Source organism: Fusarium phalaenopsidis (assembly GCF_050370095.1).
Source record: "Fusarium phalaenopsidis strain FUZ10S chromosome Unknown contig_32292, whole genome shotgun sequence".
Lineage (NCBI taxonomy): Eukaryota > Fungi > Ascomycota > Sordariomycetes > Hypocreales > Nectriaceae > Fusarium > Fusarium phalaenopsidis.
In genome coordinates, this window is record NW_028145410.1 from 274,194 (window position 1) to 291,316 (window position 17,123).

Sequence of the window (17,123 nt, forward strand, 5' to 3'; positions counted from 1 at the left end):
ATCGAACAAAATTGGCAACTTGAGGGAGAGTGAAAGTAAAGAACGACGATGATTTCAGCAACCCCAACGGCTAAGCGAAGTTTACGGTCGACAGAGAGCAGTGCTCGCTCTAGTAAAAGAACGGATAAGGATACCCTTCTCGTCCGCCAGCCCGGTCATTCACTGCTGCCTGTCGGCCAAGCCGCCGAGAGTGGTAACGGTGGATACTGCGGCTGAAAACGAGGGCTATGAAGTGACAGCCCCCACCAGGCTCTGACCGCCACGCAGCCTGATCTGGTGCTCCCTAAAGCGCCGGAGATTCACATCAAGCTAAGCCCTACGCCCGGTTAACGTGGGTTGACAGGCGTAGGGTTCCTTGGGAACCAGAGATATGAAACTACTGTCAACCAGGGGCCTAGCCGAGCTATTGCAAACACAACAATCAACCAGTTTGTAGACAGCAATAATATCACACTCAGACCCATGCTGTGTACCCGCCTGACGCCATTGGGTTTTAATACCTCATACATTGATAACTGTGCCTTTTTCTGTCGTGGTTGTTGGCTTCATGCCAATATTGCAGATAACAATAAGAAAAAGATAAACTGTACCCGCCTCGGTTAAGAGGTCAAGACAGCCACACCGGCTTCTAGTGCTGATTCTGGATAGTAAAAGCGGTCGTGTGGACACGAAGGAACACATTCGATGCACTTGCTGCGGCGTGGGTTAAATTAATCCATGCCAAGCCTATGCAGGCTGGCAGACTACCTTCTTACCCCTGGGCTGGTGCATCCCGACAGCCGAGCCTGATTTTCTGTCCCAGACCCAGTATCTCGCGATGTCGTTGGGAGGGAAATCTTTGGATCTTACTCTTCTTCAGCATCAACGGAGGCAAATATGTCATCCCGGCGCCATCATTTGGCAGCTGCTGTAGCATATTTATCATTGGCCTCATTGCCAGCTTGTCAAGCCAGCAGCCCTTCAGCAATCGTCATCCCCCCAAGTCAGTACTTGTAAGTTTCTTGTGCGCGAGTTGGAAGGAGATCTTGGTTTAACATCGTCCCAGCGAGGGGAATGATGGCCCTTGGAGTAGCTTCAACGTGCGAGTCGGTACAACACATCAAGATGCCCGAGTTCTCGTGTCCACAGCTGCACCCGAGACGCTGGTGATTCTTTCGGAATACGGCTGCTCAGAAAGAATTTTTGACGATGTCCCTACGAATTGTGCTGTTTCGCGAGGCAATTTGTTCAACCCAAACGAGTCCTCGACCTGGCACAATCTTGGCATTTTCGGAATCAATGATGGAGAAGTTGGCCTGGGGGCAAATCTGGGATATCAACAACCGGCGCAATTTGGCCTGGATGTCCTTGGTGTCGGCCTTGTGGATGGCAGTGGAGGTATTACCTTGAAGAATCAAACTGTTGGTGGTATTGCTACAGCATCTCCGTTCTACTTGTGAGCTGTGACTATCTATCATGCAGTCCCCGATAACTGACTTCAATCTAGAGGAATCTTTGGCATCAACAACCAGCCATTGAACTTCACATCACTTGGCAACTTTTCTTCACCTTCGTTCCTTACCACTCTTAAAGACCAGAAGCGCATCCCATCTCTCAGTTGGAGCTACACCGCAGGCGCAATCTATCGTGAGTGGCTTGATTTGCTACATGTGTCGATTTTTAACATGCTCTAGGTCTGAAAAAGGTTTATGGTCAATTGATATTCTCCGGCTACGATACTTCGCGATTCACCGAAAATGCCGTTACCTTCACCATGGCTGACGATATCACCCGTGATCTTGTGGTGGCGCTTCAAGCCATTATCTACAGCGGTGCTGATCAGGCCTCTCTGCTACCTTCACCCATCAACATCTACATTGACTCGACTGATCCCAATATCTGGCTACCAAAGTCAGCTGTTGAAGCTTTTGAATCCGCATTCGACCTCACCCTTGACGAAGATAGCAACCTATACCTAATAAACGATACGCACCACAACTCGCTTCTCAAGTTAGACGCCGAGGTCTCCTTCCGCTTGTCAGATGTTCTCGATGGTGGCGACACCGTCACAATCACGCTGCCATACCAGGCATTCGCGCTCCGAGCAGAATATCCTTTGGTTGAGAAGAGTAGCTATTACTTCCCTCTCAAGCTGGCCGCCAACGAGTCACAGTACACGCTTGGACGGACCTTCCTGCAAGAAGCGTAAGCTGGTCCCAGAAGCTGATGTTATGTGATTGATACTGACTACAGCATAGCTATCTAACAGCCGACTACGAACGACACGTGTTTAATATATCACAGTGCACCTGGGATGGGGGAGCAGACGAGACCCTCGTGACTATTCTTCCCAAGAGCTCTCAGTCCGGTTCGAATTCTGATGGCGGAAAAGATTCAGATCCGTCAGATGACTCTTCTGACAACAAGGCACAGAATTCATTGAGTACTGGTGCAATCGTCGGCATTGTCATTGGAGTCGTCGCTGTCATCGCTGCCGCCGGAGCCTTCTTCATAATCCGGAGACGTCGACAGTCCGCAAAGCAAGCGCCAAATGGGCCAGCGCGGAATGAGGAGACTGATACAGGCGCAGACTCTCCTGGGTTCGGCAAGAGCGAGTTGCATGCGAATGCTATTAAACCCCATACGGAACTGATGGGTGACGTTCATCACTTCCATGAACTACATTCTGAATCGAAAGAGGCGGTAGGCCAGACGGGGAGGGGTTCTCCATTGTATGAGCTAGTGGGGAGCGATGTGCCAAAAGTTCCGGCAGAGTATAGCAATCAGCCATCTCCGGCTCTATCAGTGGCCGATGGCCTGGAAGGAGAAGCCCGTTCAACCAGTCCTTTAACGGAAACCGGCTCGAAGAAGGGTGAGGTTCCCAAGGCATAAACCGGTCGTGCTGGGTTTATGTTGGCAGGGTGGGTGCTGGCGTTCTTCTTGAACGGGGTATAAGTCACGTCTAGTAATAACTTAAGGGTATTATGTGTAACTAAGTTTTAAAAGTGCGAGTGTATACTTTACATATTGGGTTCCCTTGTGAGGGAATTACAGTTGCCCAGGAGCGTGGTGATCCCGGCTTGGCGAGTGCAGGTGTGCTGATCATCCCACATGGAATCAGTCTAGAACACCCAAGATAGCGCACTTCATCCACCAATCCGTCGAACACATATTTAGTTTTGCAACGTAGTATTTCAACAGCTACTTCCTAAGACTGTTCCAATGTACTATGTGCCCTTACCATGCCGTTGGCTTCTTGTCATCATTGCAGATAATACTAATAATAACGAGACACGAGAATCTCTCGAACATGGAGCCCTTGTTCCACCTGGCGCCCTCTGAATCGTCTATTTACCCGCAAGGACAAGTCTATGTATATCTTTTCCCATGCACCTAATCAAATACGTCCATTACATATCGCACGTTCCGCTGCTCATCAAACCACTTCTTGGCCTCCTCAAGACCCATCTCGCCCCCGGACCTCTTTTCCATCTCAGACTTCACCTTGATCATGACCTCTCTTACCGAATCAGCCATCGCCCTTGAACCGCATACATAGACGGTAGCACCCTTCTCCCAGAGTTCAATAAAGTCTTCTTTCTCTTGCCAGATGCGATCGTGGACATATTTGCACCCGTCTCCGTGTCGGCTGTACGCTCGTCGCACGTCTACTGCACCAAGCTTCTGCCAACCATCAAACTCGTCGCGGTAAAGATCATCTTGATCAGGAGCGCGACAGCCGAAGAATAGCAGACCTGGCGTAAGCTTACGACCTGATTCGATCATGATGGCGCGTTGCTGGATGAAACCCCTGAACGGTGCAAGTCCTGATCCAGCGGCAATACAGATTATCGGAGTCTGTTCCGGGTTTGATGGGAGGCTAAAAGCGGCAGGCGATGATCGAATAGCCACTTGTAGCGTGTCGCCATCAGCCAGAGAGTCCAGATAAGAAGTTGCAACACCGTTGTATGTGCCTTGGCCTGATAAAGCTGGCCCCTTGAGCACGGAAAAGGTGATCGTCGCGCGAGACTGGTTCCACAGCGGAGATGAGGAGATCGAGCTAGAAAGGAAAGTCAACAAGCGATGGAGCCACATGAGAATTAGGCACTTACTATTGACGGATCCGTATGGATGGCAACATCTGCAAAAAGTCTCCGATAGGTAGATCAACTGAGGGATACCGTTCCAGGATTTCCAGAACTGATACACGCTTGTTACTGATCTCCTCGACGTATCTTTCCTCGGATAGGGAGGTCAGAGCAGCTTTGTTCTGTTCATCAGACGCAGCTTCGGCAATGGAAAGAAGGTTCTTTCATAGTCAGTTGGAATTCTGTCACACGTGTCTTGTCTTGTCCTGCTTTGACTCACCCTCTTTGTGGCCGGCTGCGAAAGCTCAACGTAGGAGCTCAACACATCCAGCGCTGATACAGACGTGTCCGTGGGGAGTACGGTCGGTGTACTGCTCGAAATCTCAAGATGAGCATCCATTGGAAGCTTGAATCTCCTTAATGCCCGACGAACAACTTCCTGTGGATTAATCGGTAGAACGGCAAGGTAGTCTCCGGCTGTGTACTGAGTCCCTTCGGGTAATTGTACCTCGATGTGCTTCTTCTTGGACTTCACATCAGTTTTGCTCGTGAGGGTCTTGGTTTCGACAACCGTCGCCTCCTTGACATCTTGGCGGAGGGTAAGAGTCCTAAAGCTGGAGCTCTTGACACTCAATCCCTTGTCTGTAGAACTCTTCTTAGCCTCGGGGTTGTAACGCGCCTCAAGAGCAGGCCACAGGATGTTATCCTCCCATGCCTCAAAGTCACTGAAGACCATGTTCTCAGATGCATCAGTAAGGCCAATGTCAACAAGTCGAGTTGCGCCAAGCTGTTCCAGAGCACGGTCCACAAGCTTGGGAATGCGGTGGAAGGTCTGGACCCAATCCTTGTGACCACAGCCAAAGACGGCATATGAGACATCCTTCAGTGGCTTGGTCTCTTGATCGGTCTTCTCAAGCCAAGCAACAAAATGTCCAGCGTTATCTGGAGGCTGGCCTTCGTATGATGCGGTGATGATGACAGCAGGTTGGTTAGAAGGAAGATTTCCATTTGCCGTGTCAAGACAGTCAATCTTGGTAACGTGGAACCCATGCTCTGCAGCATCCGTCGCAACTCTTTGCGCCAGAGACTCGCATGTTCCACTATTAGAACCGTACAAGACCGTCAGAGGGACACCGTCTTTAGCATCAGAAGACTTGCCATTCACCCCATTCGCCTCTTCCGTTTCGGAAACAGGCAAACCTGCCAGACGGCGTTCAAGAGTCGTTGGCGTAAGGTTATCCCTGAGGATTGCCCGCATGTACATGTCCTTGGGCTTGATAGTCAACGTCTGCTTGAAGCCAAGCTCGTAGCTGGGATCAAGAACAAAGTTGAAATTTTGCAAGAGCATAACCATGACGAGCAGGGCTTCTTGCCAGGCAAAAGGCCTTCCGATGCAGGCTCGCATGCCATTGCCAAAGGGTTTCCACGAGTTTGGAAATTCCTTGTTCAACCTAGCAAAGTTTTCGTCAAACATGCGTTCTGGTTTGAACTCGTTTGCATCGTCGCCAAACACCGTGGGATCGAGTTGTGACTTGGCGAGGAGGTTGAGAATGGTTTCGCCAGCCTTGACAGGGTACTTGTCCCCGAGCAGGGTATCCTCGAAAGCCTCGACAGTGAAGAGAGGAATAGTAGCGTTGATACGAAGTGTCTCTCGTAGGACACCGCTTAGATACGGGAGCTTGGAGAGGTGTCCAACTTGGATGGGCCCTTTGCCGACGACTTGATCCACCTCTTTCTGGGCAAGTTGGTAGGCATCCGGGTGTGTGAGAAGCTGATAGAAAGCAAACGAAAGGAGTCCTGATGTGGTTTCGTGTCCAGCAATAAGGAAGGTGATCAAGTTGTCCATGATACTCTCGTCGGTCATCTTCTTGCCAGTTTTCGTGTCCACACCCTCAAGCATTGCTGTCAAAAGGTCCTTCCGCGTGCTTCCACCTGCTTTTCGAGCGTCAAGAACCTCCTTGGCGGTACTTCTCATGGTTTCGATATCCTGTTGATACTTGCGGTCGCGCTCGCGGTAGACGATTCCAGGCAAAGGCAGTCTTCGAGGCTTTTCTCCAGCTTCCGTGAGAAAATCGCCCATTGCTTCGATAAAGGGGTGCAGGACTGGAGAGTAATAGCTGTTGAATCTGTAGCCCATGGAGCACAAAGCCAATGTGTCGAGAGTTAGGCGAGTAAAGTCATCCGTCACCATGATGGGAGAATCAGGTCCGTATCGCGCCCACTTGAGAGCCAGTTGGGAGGCAATGTCGTGCATTTCGTCAAACATGCGCTGGATCGACAACGGGCCAAAAGCTGGCATTAGCACTCTGTGAGCAATGCCCCAGTTCTCCTCTCCAAGCTTCGCCTGCGTTCATGTTAAAATGTGCTCTGTCGCAGCTACCGGATCAGGTACTTACAGTAAAGAGTCCATCGTGAACTCCTTCTCGAATTTCCTATGCGAATATTAGTCTCAGTCCAAGGTCGCTGGAAACATGTCATAACCTACAGTAAGTGCCGAATTGACACACTTCTTGAATCGCTTCTCGTTGCACGTCTCGTTGACCAAGGCTTGCGTGGAGACGATGACGACAGTTCGGCCAGGGAATTTCAAACGGTAGATCTCGCCTTCGCACAAATAGTTAGCTCATTTTAGTTGCTCCTCATTTGCCAGGTTAAATTCACCATGCTGCTCAGCAAGCGCCACCATAGACCCCAATGGGAACTCGGGGTCAATTGATTTGATGTTGCCGAGCAGAGGCAAGCCCGCGGGCGTTGGAATCTCGACTGTCTCGGCCATGATGTTTACTGTAGGTTAAAATGGAAAAGTGTTCGTTGTGACGCAATCTTTTTATTTTATGCGACATTGAACCCCTGAGTCAAAGTTTTCTAGGTGCCTCGGCTCATGGCGAATGCATTGGCCAGTGCCGTTCAATGTTGCAATCTTTCCAACTCAACAAGAAGAGCCTCATCATTTTTATCGGCGGCATAACCATTGGAAGTAATATCTCCGGTTTCGAATTGACGTGTCGGTCTAAATTGTTGGGCTAGCGCCCTGAAGGGGTTCCACTTAGTCCCGGAGTGCCGAGGCTCAAGGGCGATCATCGGAGTTTTCTAGAATCACGACAGAAGACATAAAGTCCGGACCTTGTCGAGATAACATTCTCTTTAAAAACCCCTTGTATTGTTTCTGGGTTCTCCTTCCGATATAGGGAACTGTGTCCGAGCTAATAGCAGTATCATGATAACATCAGGATCATGACAAACACCGAACCCCGAGCCTAGGAAGAAGCTCCCGAAAAGTCATCTGGTATGAAAGTCGCAAATGGCGTCCAAAACGCCGAAAAGATCCCCGTCGACGCAAAATCATAACCCTCAGAATTATCAAGCCATCGCGTACTCTCAATTCCCTGCGTCTCTGGCACAGCTGTCGGCTCTCGTGAGGCAGCCTCGGCTTCTTGCCGAGTCTTCTCAACCATGCTCCTCGCGCGGTCGAATAGTTTGTAGGCCGCATCAGCCGAGATATAAGACTTTCGCATCCCATCTAGAGCAAGCATACAGAGTGCCAAGTTATGCCTTGCCAATTGGCTCGATGATTGCCTTGATGACGTCAGTTCAAGTAGGTGGACCTGCATTGGCGGGCCAAGAGCAAGGATTCTGGTAAGCCGTTAATGGGATAGTACCACGAGATTTCGGAGCACGTACGCAACTGTCTGGGTGGATTTTATCAGATCCTCCGCCATCATCGAGTTGACAGCACTTGTTGCGTCAGAAGCCGCCGCCCGAACCTTGTTATTCGCCAACGTCCGCCAAGAGTCGACATGATCTTCAAGAACCCCATGGGGCGTTTCGCGGAGGAACGGCCGGTAAAGAGCTATAATTGCCGCCCTAGAGCGAGTTAGTTTGTGCCTTATCCATCACCCCATAAGACTCACTGAACATGGAGTCGAAATTGGTATAAATGAGACGCTAGAACTGAATTTTGGTCGTATTTTCCGTCCAGGAACCAGTTGGCTCGGATCTCATTCTCATCTCTCTCAATGTCGTTTCTTGACGGCTTTGCCCCCTTGATGACATAGTTGGTCGACAATATTCTTCCTAAAACACGTGTCACTCTGATCAGACCTAGCCACATGCCAAGCAAAGTGCCAAGTTGCTCGGGTAAGTAGTACCGGTACTCCGGCGGACACACAGGGCTAGTGTCATATGGCCCAGGCATCGGAGTCGAGCAGTGATCCAGAGAGATGCGCATTGGTCGGCCTTGGCCCAGCGAGAGCCAAACTTCACGGTAATAGATGCACCACCAAAGACGGCGCCATGATGGTTGAATGCCTTCACGTGCTGGGGATGTAAGCATGTGCAGGCCGATGGTATGAGACAGACTAAGAGCGATGCCGTTCCAATGCCAAGGTCCCATGCGATCTTCGGCACTGGCGTAAAAATGTCCCATAAGGAACACGGACTGAATCAATGTAAGTTTGCTCTTCTCGTAGTCTGCATCATACAACGCCTATAAGATTATCAGTAGAGCCGGGTGAAATATGACTGGGATAGTGTGAAGCTCAAACGCACCTTGGCTCGCTGATATGCCGTTCGCTTAAACGCAAGCTGGGAGTCATAGAAGTTTTCCGCAAACAACTTGTCATCGATAAACTATGTGAGCCGTTAAAACTGCCCATAATCGATACCTGGAAAACGTACGCTCGCGGCAGACACAAACATGCTCCACAGAAGCAACAAGCTGAGATGGCCTTTGCTGTACTTGTTGAAAAAGTCCTCGGGGTCTAGGACTGGCTCAAAGGGGTGGGTGTAGTGGAAGTAAGCTCTCACGAGAGCTTCTCGTAGCTCACGAGGAGGCAGAGAAAAGCATCCTTTGAACCGAAGGTACTCTATCTCCTCTGGTCGAAGAGATTCCATTGACGGCATAGCTACGAAAGCATGATTGCTATTTGTTGACCGCTGAGGGTTGCAAATGTCTATGACAAAAGCGGGACCTCTTTTATCACCTGTATCATGTCAGGGCTACTAGTTGTCAAGGTCCATGAATGGGTGTACCTGGGTAGAACGGCACTCGGTTGACATGACTCTCACCCTCCTCGAGAGTCTCGGCCCATGCTAAGGTGTCATTGGCGATCGCGGATGAAGCTGGGGTGTCAAAGCTTTCGATGTGCTCTGATTGATGAACTTCTGCGGATGGAGCTGACGGAGCTTCGTAACCAGCGGCCTCGTGTCCGACGGGAATGGTTTCCCGACTGGCCACATCAGAGGTGTGATTTTGAGCCTGAGGCAAGTGGTTTGGTGACGTATGGCCATCAAGCTCGCCAGGCCTCTCCCATTGAGGTTGCTCATAGTCTGTTGCTACAATGACAGTACCGTGTTGTGGACTCTCGGTTTGCGGCGTATGGACTTCTGGGGTTGGATGGCTGTGCTGAGAGGGACCTGGACTATCTTGCGCGTCCGATCCAGGCACTTCAGGTAACAGGTCCGTATTTCTGTAACCAATCAGCAATTTTGACTATCTCAGATGATAGGCATACTTGCCGTCTCCGCTTGCGGCTCTGTATCTCGCAGAGGACGTTGTCCACAGCGCAGTTGGCGCACGGGGGGCCAGATAAGGTGACAGTACACCTGACCTTGCGAGCATTGCATGCCTTGCATGCTACGTGGGCCCGCCTATGCGGTCTATCATTGCTTAGCGGCATCGTGTTTGTCGCCTTTCGTGTCGTCGTTGTGCGAGAATGAGGATAGAGCCAGTTTGGAGGAGACAGCCGAGGTAGTTATCTTTGTAAGCGGGACCTAGACTTTAAGCGTTAGGCGGGGCGTCAAGTAGGTATGCGAATTGAGCAAGGACTCCTACGACGACATATATCACTGGCAATATTTATCCCCTATCTCTATATCCTCATAAAGTGAACCAAAAAATTAAGCATCTTCACTTTCCTACTATCTGTAAAAAAAAAAAAATTTGAATTAAAAATGAATTTAAAAAAACTGAGAAAAAAGCAAACCTGCCTTGGAACATCTATTCCCGTAGCATGGGTAGTTTTGAGCACAAAGGTCATGCAGCCTTGGAGCAAAGCCAACAGAGCGCGGCATCCTAAAACTCCGCATCAGGGACCTTGCTAAGATTGAAGTCCGTTCCGTAGTCTTCACTCAGATCCGAGTTTCGTGTCTCAAGGGTCAGGTATAGGGTGTCTCGAATCACCTCGGCTATATGTGGGTCCCAGCCAACCCCAACCGCCTATCACCGATCAACGGCGCAAGACCTCGACATTCTGGTTGTGATGTCTTCTTTCTTTACCTCGATACATCAGAGGCCTCGGCAACCCTGGATTCTACCCCGCGTCTCACGTGGAGTTCTCAATCATAGTATAAGTATATCTTCTGTTGAGTGTCTGACTTGATTCGAACTATCACTCCAACCAATACTATCAAGATGGCGTCATCTACTCCCCCTGATTCATACTCTTCTCTCTCCTTCAAAGGTATCTCGGTCTCCCATGTGCCTTCGGACTCGCCCACAGCAACCAAGGTCCTTATTGTGGCATTGAACCGGCCCACCAAGTACAATGCTGTGACCGAAAAGCTCCTCAATGAGCTCGAAACCGTTTACAACTTGATCAACAGCGACGAAAGAGTTCGTGCAGTTGTTCTTACCGGCACTGGTAAAGCTTTCTGTGCAGGGGCTGACTTGGAGGTCGGCTTCTCCGGATTGCTCGCTCATAAGAAGATCCCAGAAGCTTTCAACAAATTCCGAGATCAGTATGTATACCCTTATACCTGACAACTTTCACATTACTGACCACTCAGGGGCGGCCGAGTTGCTCTTCTTATTGCAAGATGCATCAAGCCAACCATTGTTGCGATCAATGGCCCCGCAGCTGGAGTTGGCCTCACCATTACCCTCCCTGCAACCATCCGTGTTGCCTGGTCAGAAGCCAAAGTCAGCCTGCCGTTCTCACGACGGGGCTTGACTCTCGAGTCATGCAGCGCATTCTTCCTCCCACGGCTCGTCGGTCTGTCGAATGCAATGCATTTGACCACTACGGGCTCGACATATCTTGCCTCTGATCCGCTTGTTAGCGGATTGTTCTCCAAGTTGCTTCCTACGCCGCAGGAGACCGTCTCATATGCAGTCAAACTCGCGGCTGATATTGTAGAGAACACGTCACTAGCCAGTACCAAGTTGATGCGCGACATGATGCTTTACTGCCCGCCCACGCCGGAGGAGACACATGTATTGGATTCAAAGATTTTCCTTCATTCGGTGGGCACTAGGGACAACGTGGAGGGTATCAAGAGTTTCATGCAAAAGAGGAAGCCCGAGTTTAGCGGAACCATTAACCCCAATGAGTTCCCCTCTTGGCCGTGGTGGGATGTTACTGAGAAGGATGACAAGACAGCGAAGGACTCAAAGCTCTGAGTACGATATCTCTTGGCGTCTGAGGGAGACATAAGAGTGTATCCAATAAGCAGTTCATATTCTGTATTGCTCTACTTCCGTGCCCTCTGAACCGTGTAGAAGGCCAGCCCTTCCTGCGAGGTGCTAAAAGTCACCATGCTACCAGCCGGAAAAAAGTAGGCGTCTCCTTTCTTCGCCATTGACTTATTCCCAGCACCATCCAACATTTCAAACACGCCGTAAAGTACGATAAGAGTTTCATTGTAGGGATATTTCCCAGTCAGAGATTCGCCTGCAGTCATTCGGAAGAAGCCGCATGACAGGGGATCTGCAGAGGAAGCCTGCCTAAAACAGCTCGTTAGCTTGTGCCGAACTCGGGGCTGAAATATGTTGTTCAGATGAACATACGTCCCGTATATATCACCCAAGAAGGCGTTTTTCGTGCTTCCAACTTGGGGGCACTGGAAGGAGTCTTGGGCATTTGGGAAATGCACTATCGGAGTCAGGAATAAATCAGACATTTTTGAAAAAACGAAATGGGCTGAATCAAGGCAAATATGTCTTATCAGTCGCGAGGTACATAAAGTTTTCCTATGTAATGAGTTTTGAAGTTCATGGGAGATGAAATATTTATTATCCCTTGGTTTTTATTTTTACGACGAATTGAGCAAAAACTTGCGATCCGCACTTATGGCCGGCTACCTTTCTCTTACGGGCTAAGTTTCCCGGGTCAGATATGGAAACTTTTTACTACAAACGGTAAGAATGATGATCATGCCATCGCCTCTATGGTGCGGGAAATTCACCCCCTTTCATCGCCCGTCCTATTATCATAGGACGAAGGCCAACGGTTATGAAATCGAGGTGATTAAGGAATCCATACGAACTTGCTCCAACAGACATGGGCCTCTTTTGACGTCCTCTTCATAGTAGAAGCCATTCTTCTACTTATTTGCAGCTTTGGCCTCTATTGTGATATTTATTCTTTCAGTGCAACATACAGCTCAGTTCCGACCTATCATAGCCATGGGACATGCCAACGGGACAAGATACAATCGGTCGCTCTTTGAATCCTTACAGTACCCCAACGAAAGATCGAAGATTCAAAGGCACACATGATGCGAAACAGGAGTATTTATGCTAAAAGTCCCGATATGTTGCAATCATTGTTAAGAGGACTTGAAATTATATGTCCACAGAAGGCATCGGGCACAGGAGCAGAGATCACAAGTTTCAATAAAATAACGGTACTGGTCTCATTGCGCTTTATTGAAGTGACCCAGGCAGCACTTAATCAATGCATGAAATCAAGCTGGGACACCTTCAATCTCATGGTGACGGCCCAGTGGAGGTTCAAATGCCTTCTTCCCCCTGAAGAACCAGTCCACTGCCGCGATAAGAAACACAATGCCATACACCACAGAAACATAGTTCATATCTAAAAACATCATTAGCGTCATGCATCAAGATGGACAAGGCTTGTCAAACTGACTATCTGCCTCGACTGGTTGATAAGCCGGGAATGAATACCTACGCCGATCTTCATGTCAGCACATTGCGATCACAAGGGCGATGATAGGCAGTAATCAGTACTCACATGACAAATGTGAAGAGCGCCCAGCAGAGAAGGACGACATTCGAGACTAGTCCGAAGCGACCCAACCAGAATGGTCCATGCGCTATGTTTTCACGGCCTCGGATGAGAAGAAATGTGATGGGAATCGAGTATGACAGATAGGGGAGTACAATGCATCCTGAAAGAACGCTTCCAATTGTTAGCGTCGAGTAAGTAGTTGATATAGTAACACCATACCTGTTGAAAGCCGTAGTAGAGGCGAGATAGAGGCAGCCCAAGATGGACGCCAAGAGACAAACAACTTGTTGCATGGGCATTCAATGGTACGTCTAGACGGGGATGAACTCGTGCAAGAAAGCTCGAGTAAGGGAGGCCACCATCTCTAGCGAAGCTCCAGCAAAGTCTCGATGACCATGTATGGCAGGCTACCAAACAACCCGAGCCAGTGCAGATGATGAGGGCTTCAAGGACAATGGCGCCGCCTTTGTGTCTCAGTGCCTGATGGAAGAGTTCCAGCATGGGTACTCCGGTTACGGTTGTCGACACCAACTCGAAGTTAGTTAGGCTGAAGAGCATGGAGATGACGAAGCCAAATGACGTGATGAAGCCGATGGTTATGGTCCCCATGATGGCGATCGGGACCATTTTTTCAGGGCTATGAACTTCCTCGGCTAAATGAATGGCCGTGTCGAGGCAGGAAAATCCCCAATTGACATTGATGAGGCCAACGATGACGGCAATGCCGTTCTGGGCCCATCCGGTATTGTTGATGAACGTGGCAAAGACGAACTTTGGGTCCTGGTGTGTTTCTGCTGAAGCCGGAACGGCTATCAGAATCACTGCAAACGAGATGAGGGTTGTGTATAGTGAAATCGAGGCGATCGTTGGGAGAAGTTTTCCAACACAGTTAAAGAGGAAGATGAAGGCGTTGGCCAGTTGATAACACGCGACAACATGCCATGTCTTGATTTCGCTGGCGAGGAATGTCAGGACTTTCTGCTTGGCTAGGAGACAGGATGGGTGACTCACAAGTCGGGATGAGATAATTGGTAGCAACCAACGGCTGCCGAAGAGATGGAAAGGGCCACGCTCGCCGAGGCGCAGATGGAACCCGCCCAGGCTAACCAACCAGTGATGTAGGACGCTGCACGAGCATAACGCCTGGGCGCAAGTTCTGCAGCCCAAAAGATCTGCCCAGCTGCGTTGGGCATGGCACTAGCCAACTCAGATAGAGAGACGGCAACGCCCACAGAGACAAGTGCAAGGAGAATGGTGCCGTAGACGAGCAGGCATGGGCCTCCAGAGTTAACACCGGTGATGAGCGCCGCAGACACTCCCCACCAAGAGTTTGTAAGAGAAAAGCCAATGCCGAGGACAGACCACACTGAGAAATTGCGCTTCATGTCCTGGGAGTAGCCCATCTCGGCCAGGCGCTCGGCGTCGCTGTCGGCGCTGCCAGTCCTGACCTTTTCGGTATCTGGGTGGTTCTTCATGGTTGCGAGTAATGTGAATGCGTCAAATGGGTATTCGCTGAGGTCGAGATGAAAGAGGAACCCGCAGTAGAAAGGGCCATTTTGCGTGAAATCTGGGGAAGGATATGTACGACTCGAGAACTCTGGGTTATCGGTGGCGCCCCTGTCCCATTGATAGGGAAATCCGGGGAGCCCCGCATCTGGACCACAAGGAGATTAGCTAGGCTATCTTGGGCGATGCTTGAAAAGGGAAAATATTGCGGCTCTTATCACATGCAGCTAATAGATGTCTTGCTCGTCATTATGGGACTTATGATCCCGTGTGAAGGCATCTAAGTAGGATATACACCAAGATAGGAAAAAATGTTGATCAGAGAACCTCAAAAAGCTTCCTAGAAAAGACGGGGACTTATCCTCCTGATTACGCTGCCAGTCGATCGTCTAGCCGAGCTCAGTTCCAAACGGGGATAGGAGCCTAGTCGAAATTTTTGTCCGTTTTGGGATTACTTTTGAGCTTCTCGCTTTTAAGCCCATCTTGCATCCAGCTTACATTAACATCCAACGTGCTGGTATGTCAAAGCTCGGCCCGGACCATTACAAGCCACTTGCACTCTGAGACGGAATCACTCGCCTACCAACATGACCCTTAACATCCCACTCGTCGCTACTGTGGCCGCGCTGGTACTCGGCCTTTATAAGCTTGTCCTATACCCCTTGTTTTGCTCGCCATTGTCAAAGATCCCGGCTGCTCACTGGAGTAGCCATGTGTGCCCTCTCTGGATATACTACATTCGCTACAAGAATGTCGAGAACCAAACCGTTCACGAGCTTCACAAGACCAGGGGCCCTATCCTCCGCACGGCGCCCAGCCAGCTCGCTGTGAACTGTTACGAGGGCGGATTGAAGACCATCTATACAGGCGGTTTCCACAAGACCGATTTTTACCATAACCGATTCATCAACTATGGGTACATACATCCTAGTGCCTGGCTACCATGCTGTCTGATCACTAATGTTGACTAGAGTTGATCCCATGTTTGCTATGTCTGGTAAACCTCACTCGGACCGCAAGCGCATGCTCTCGCACGTTTATTCCAAGTCCTACATCCTGGCAAGCCCTACAGTTCGGGAAACAACCAGGGCCGTCTTGTTCGATCGTCTGATGCCCATCGTCAAATCTTCTGCCGATTCGGGCAAGCCCCTCGAAGTCTTGGAAATACTCGCGGCATATTCTATGGATGCATTCATGACATACCAATTTGGGCTCTCACTGGGCAGCAACTTCTTGCAGAATGCCGAAGAGAGGAAATGGTACCTCGACACCTTTTACATCAGACGGCCCTATCTCTTCTGGACTACTGAACTCCCCAAGTTCACCTCTCGTTTACGGAAGATTGGAATCAAGCTCGTGCCGGATTGGGTTGAACGGTCAACCACTGACCTAGAGGACTGGCAGATGCGCATCTGCGACAAGGCCGAGAAGCTTCTCGCCGCTGATACGCGCATTGCGGCTGAGGACAATCCAGTCGTGTACGCGTGGGAGAGAAGCGCCTTTAAGAAGCAGGATGGCAAGAGTCAAGCTCTCAATGGCCAAGCTTATCCTCGTCGGCTTGAGATTGCGAGTGACATGTACGACCATAACGCAGCTGCCCACGAAACGAGCGGTGATACCCTTACCTATGTGTTCTACGAGCTTTCCCGTCGACCGGAACTTCAGGATCGACTTCGCTGTGAACTCCTCAACCTCTCGCCTCCGCTCAAATACCCCAACGCTCCAGACGAACTGCCTGATCCAAAGTTGGTTGACCAACTGAGTCTGCTCGACGCTATTCTCCAGGAGACCTTGCGTCTCTGGGTTGCTGTACCAGGTGGCCAGCCGCGTGTTACTCCCTCTCCTTCATGCACACTCGCCGGCTATGCAAACATCCCACCTGGAGTCCGAGTCCAGTCCCACGGTTTCACGATCCATCGCAACCCCGAAGTGTTCCCCGAGCCCGACGAGTGGATTCCTGAGCGCTGGCTCAACCAGACCCCCGAAAGGTTGTCCGAGATGAGGAGATGGTTCTGGGCATGGGGTAGTGGAGGTGCCATGTGCATAGGGAGCAATATTGCCACACACTGTAAGTTGTGATTCCCGGCGAGTCATGGAAGTGGACTGACACTATTGAAGCAATGAAGCACTGTATTGCTGGTGTTTATACCAACTACAAGACGACGATTGTGAGCGCACCAGATATGGAGCTAGCTGAGGGCTTTACTGCTGGTCCAAGAGGGGGCAAGCTGAAACTGAGTTTCCAACCTGTTTAGATGTTTGGACTCGACTGATAGCAATGGCGATGGCGATGCATGCCCCGTCAACATCTTGCCTCCAACATGTCTCGCTCTAGCGGCCTCAAGGAGAAGTATTATGCTGATACCGTCTAACAATAGTTTGGTTACCCTTTCATAGAACCTATGTCATTAAATTCCACTTCACGTATCTTGGCCACCCGAAACATGTTTAGCAATAGTTGATAAGAAAGCGAGAGTCTGAGAAGCGTTTGTCATACCTCAGCCTCATTACGGGCAGAGGTCAGCCTGGGGGTCAACTCGGGGCCCTAAAAACACTGAGCAAGATCATTACTATCTAG

The 17,123-nt window shown here is 50.0% G+C and overlaps 6 protein-coding genes across 6 annotated transcripts; 3 read left to right on the forward strand and 3 right to left on the reverse strand.

The window, feature by feature from the left end:
• Positions 1 to 1,223: 1,223 nt before the first annotated feature.
• LRP88_04403 (uncharacterized protein) lies at positions 1,224 to 2,871 on the forward strand (the record flags this gene model as incomplete). The annotated part of the gene is made up of 4 exons (XM_083240977.1): positions 1,224 to 1,435; positions 1,487 to 1,626; positions 1,674 to 2,184; positions 2,238 to 2,871. The coding sequence occupies 4 exons, from the start codon at positions 1,224 to 1,226 to the stop codon at positions 2,869 to 2,871; spliced, it is 1,497 nt and encodes a 498-aa protein (XP_083102125.1).
• Positions 2,872 to 3,372: 501 nt separating this feature from the next.
• On the reverse strand, positions 3,373 to 6,843 carry LRP88_04404 (bifunctional cytochrome P450/NADPH--P450 reductase; the record flags this gene model as incomplete). Its single annotated transcript, XM_083240978.1, has 6 exons — positions 3,373 to 4,039; positions 4,092 to 4,288; positions 4,348 to 6,411; positions 6,464 to 6,499; positions 6,553 to 6,671; positions 6,729 to 6,843. 6 exons carry the CDS (start codon positions 6,841 to 6,843, stop codon positions 3,373 to 3,375), a joined length of 3,198 nt encoding a protein of 1,065 aa, XP_083102126.1.
• A 3,636-nt stretch (positions 6,844 to 10,479) lies between these two features.
• Positions 10,480 to 11,466, forward strand: LRP88_04405 (enoyl-CoA hydratase/isomerase family protein; the record flags this gene model as incomplete). The annotated part of the gene is made up of 2 exons (XM_083240979.1): positions 10,480 to 10,805; positions 10,854 to 11,466. 2 exons carry the CDS (start codon positions 10,480 to 10,482, stop codon positions 11,464 to 11,466), a joined length of 939 nt encoding a protein of 312 aa, XP_083102127.1.
• Positions 11,467 to 11,537: 71 nt separating this feature from the next.
• Positions 11,538 to 11,966, reverse strand: LRP88_04406 (uncharacterized protein; the record flags this gene model as incomplete). Its single annotated transcript, XM_083240980.1, has 2 exons — positions 11,538 to 11,790; positions 11,854 to 11,966. The coding sequence occupies 2 exons, from the start codon at positions 11,964 to 11,966 to the stop codon at positions 11,538 to 11,540; spliced, it is 366 nt and encodes a 121-aa protein (XP_083102128.1).
• Positions 11,967 to 13,350: 1,384 nt separating this feature from the next.
• Positions 13,351 to 14,514, reverse strand: LRP88_04407 (uncharacterized protein; the record flags this gene model as incomplete). Its single annotated transcript, XM_083240981.1, has 3 exons — positions 13,351 to 13,403; positions 13,459 to 13,994; positions 14,051 to 14,514. The coding sequence occupies 3 exons, from the start codon at positions 14,512 to 14,514 to the stop codon at positions 13,351 to 13,353; spliced, it is 1,053 nt and encodes a 350-aa protein (XP_083102129.1).
• Positions 14,515 to 15,132: 618 nt separating this feature from the next.
• LRP88_04408 (cytochrome P450) lies at positions 15,133 to 16,800 on the forward strand (the record flags this gene model as incomplete). The annotated part of the gene is made up of 3 exons (XM_083240982.1): positions 15,133 to 15,461; positions 15,517 to 16,613; positions 16,664 to 16,800. The coding sequence occupies 3 exons, from the start codon at positions 15,133 to 15,135 to the stop codon at positions 16,798 to 16,800; spliced, it is 1,563 nt and encodes a 520-aa protein (XP_083102130.1).
• Between the last annotated feature and the right edge of the window lie 323 nt (positions 16,801 to 17,123).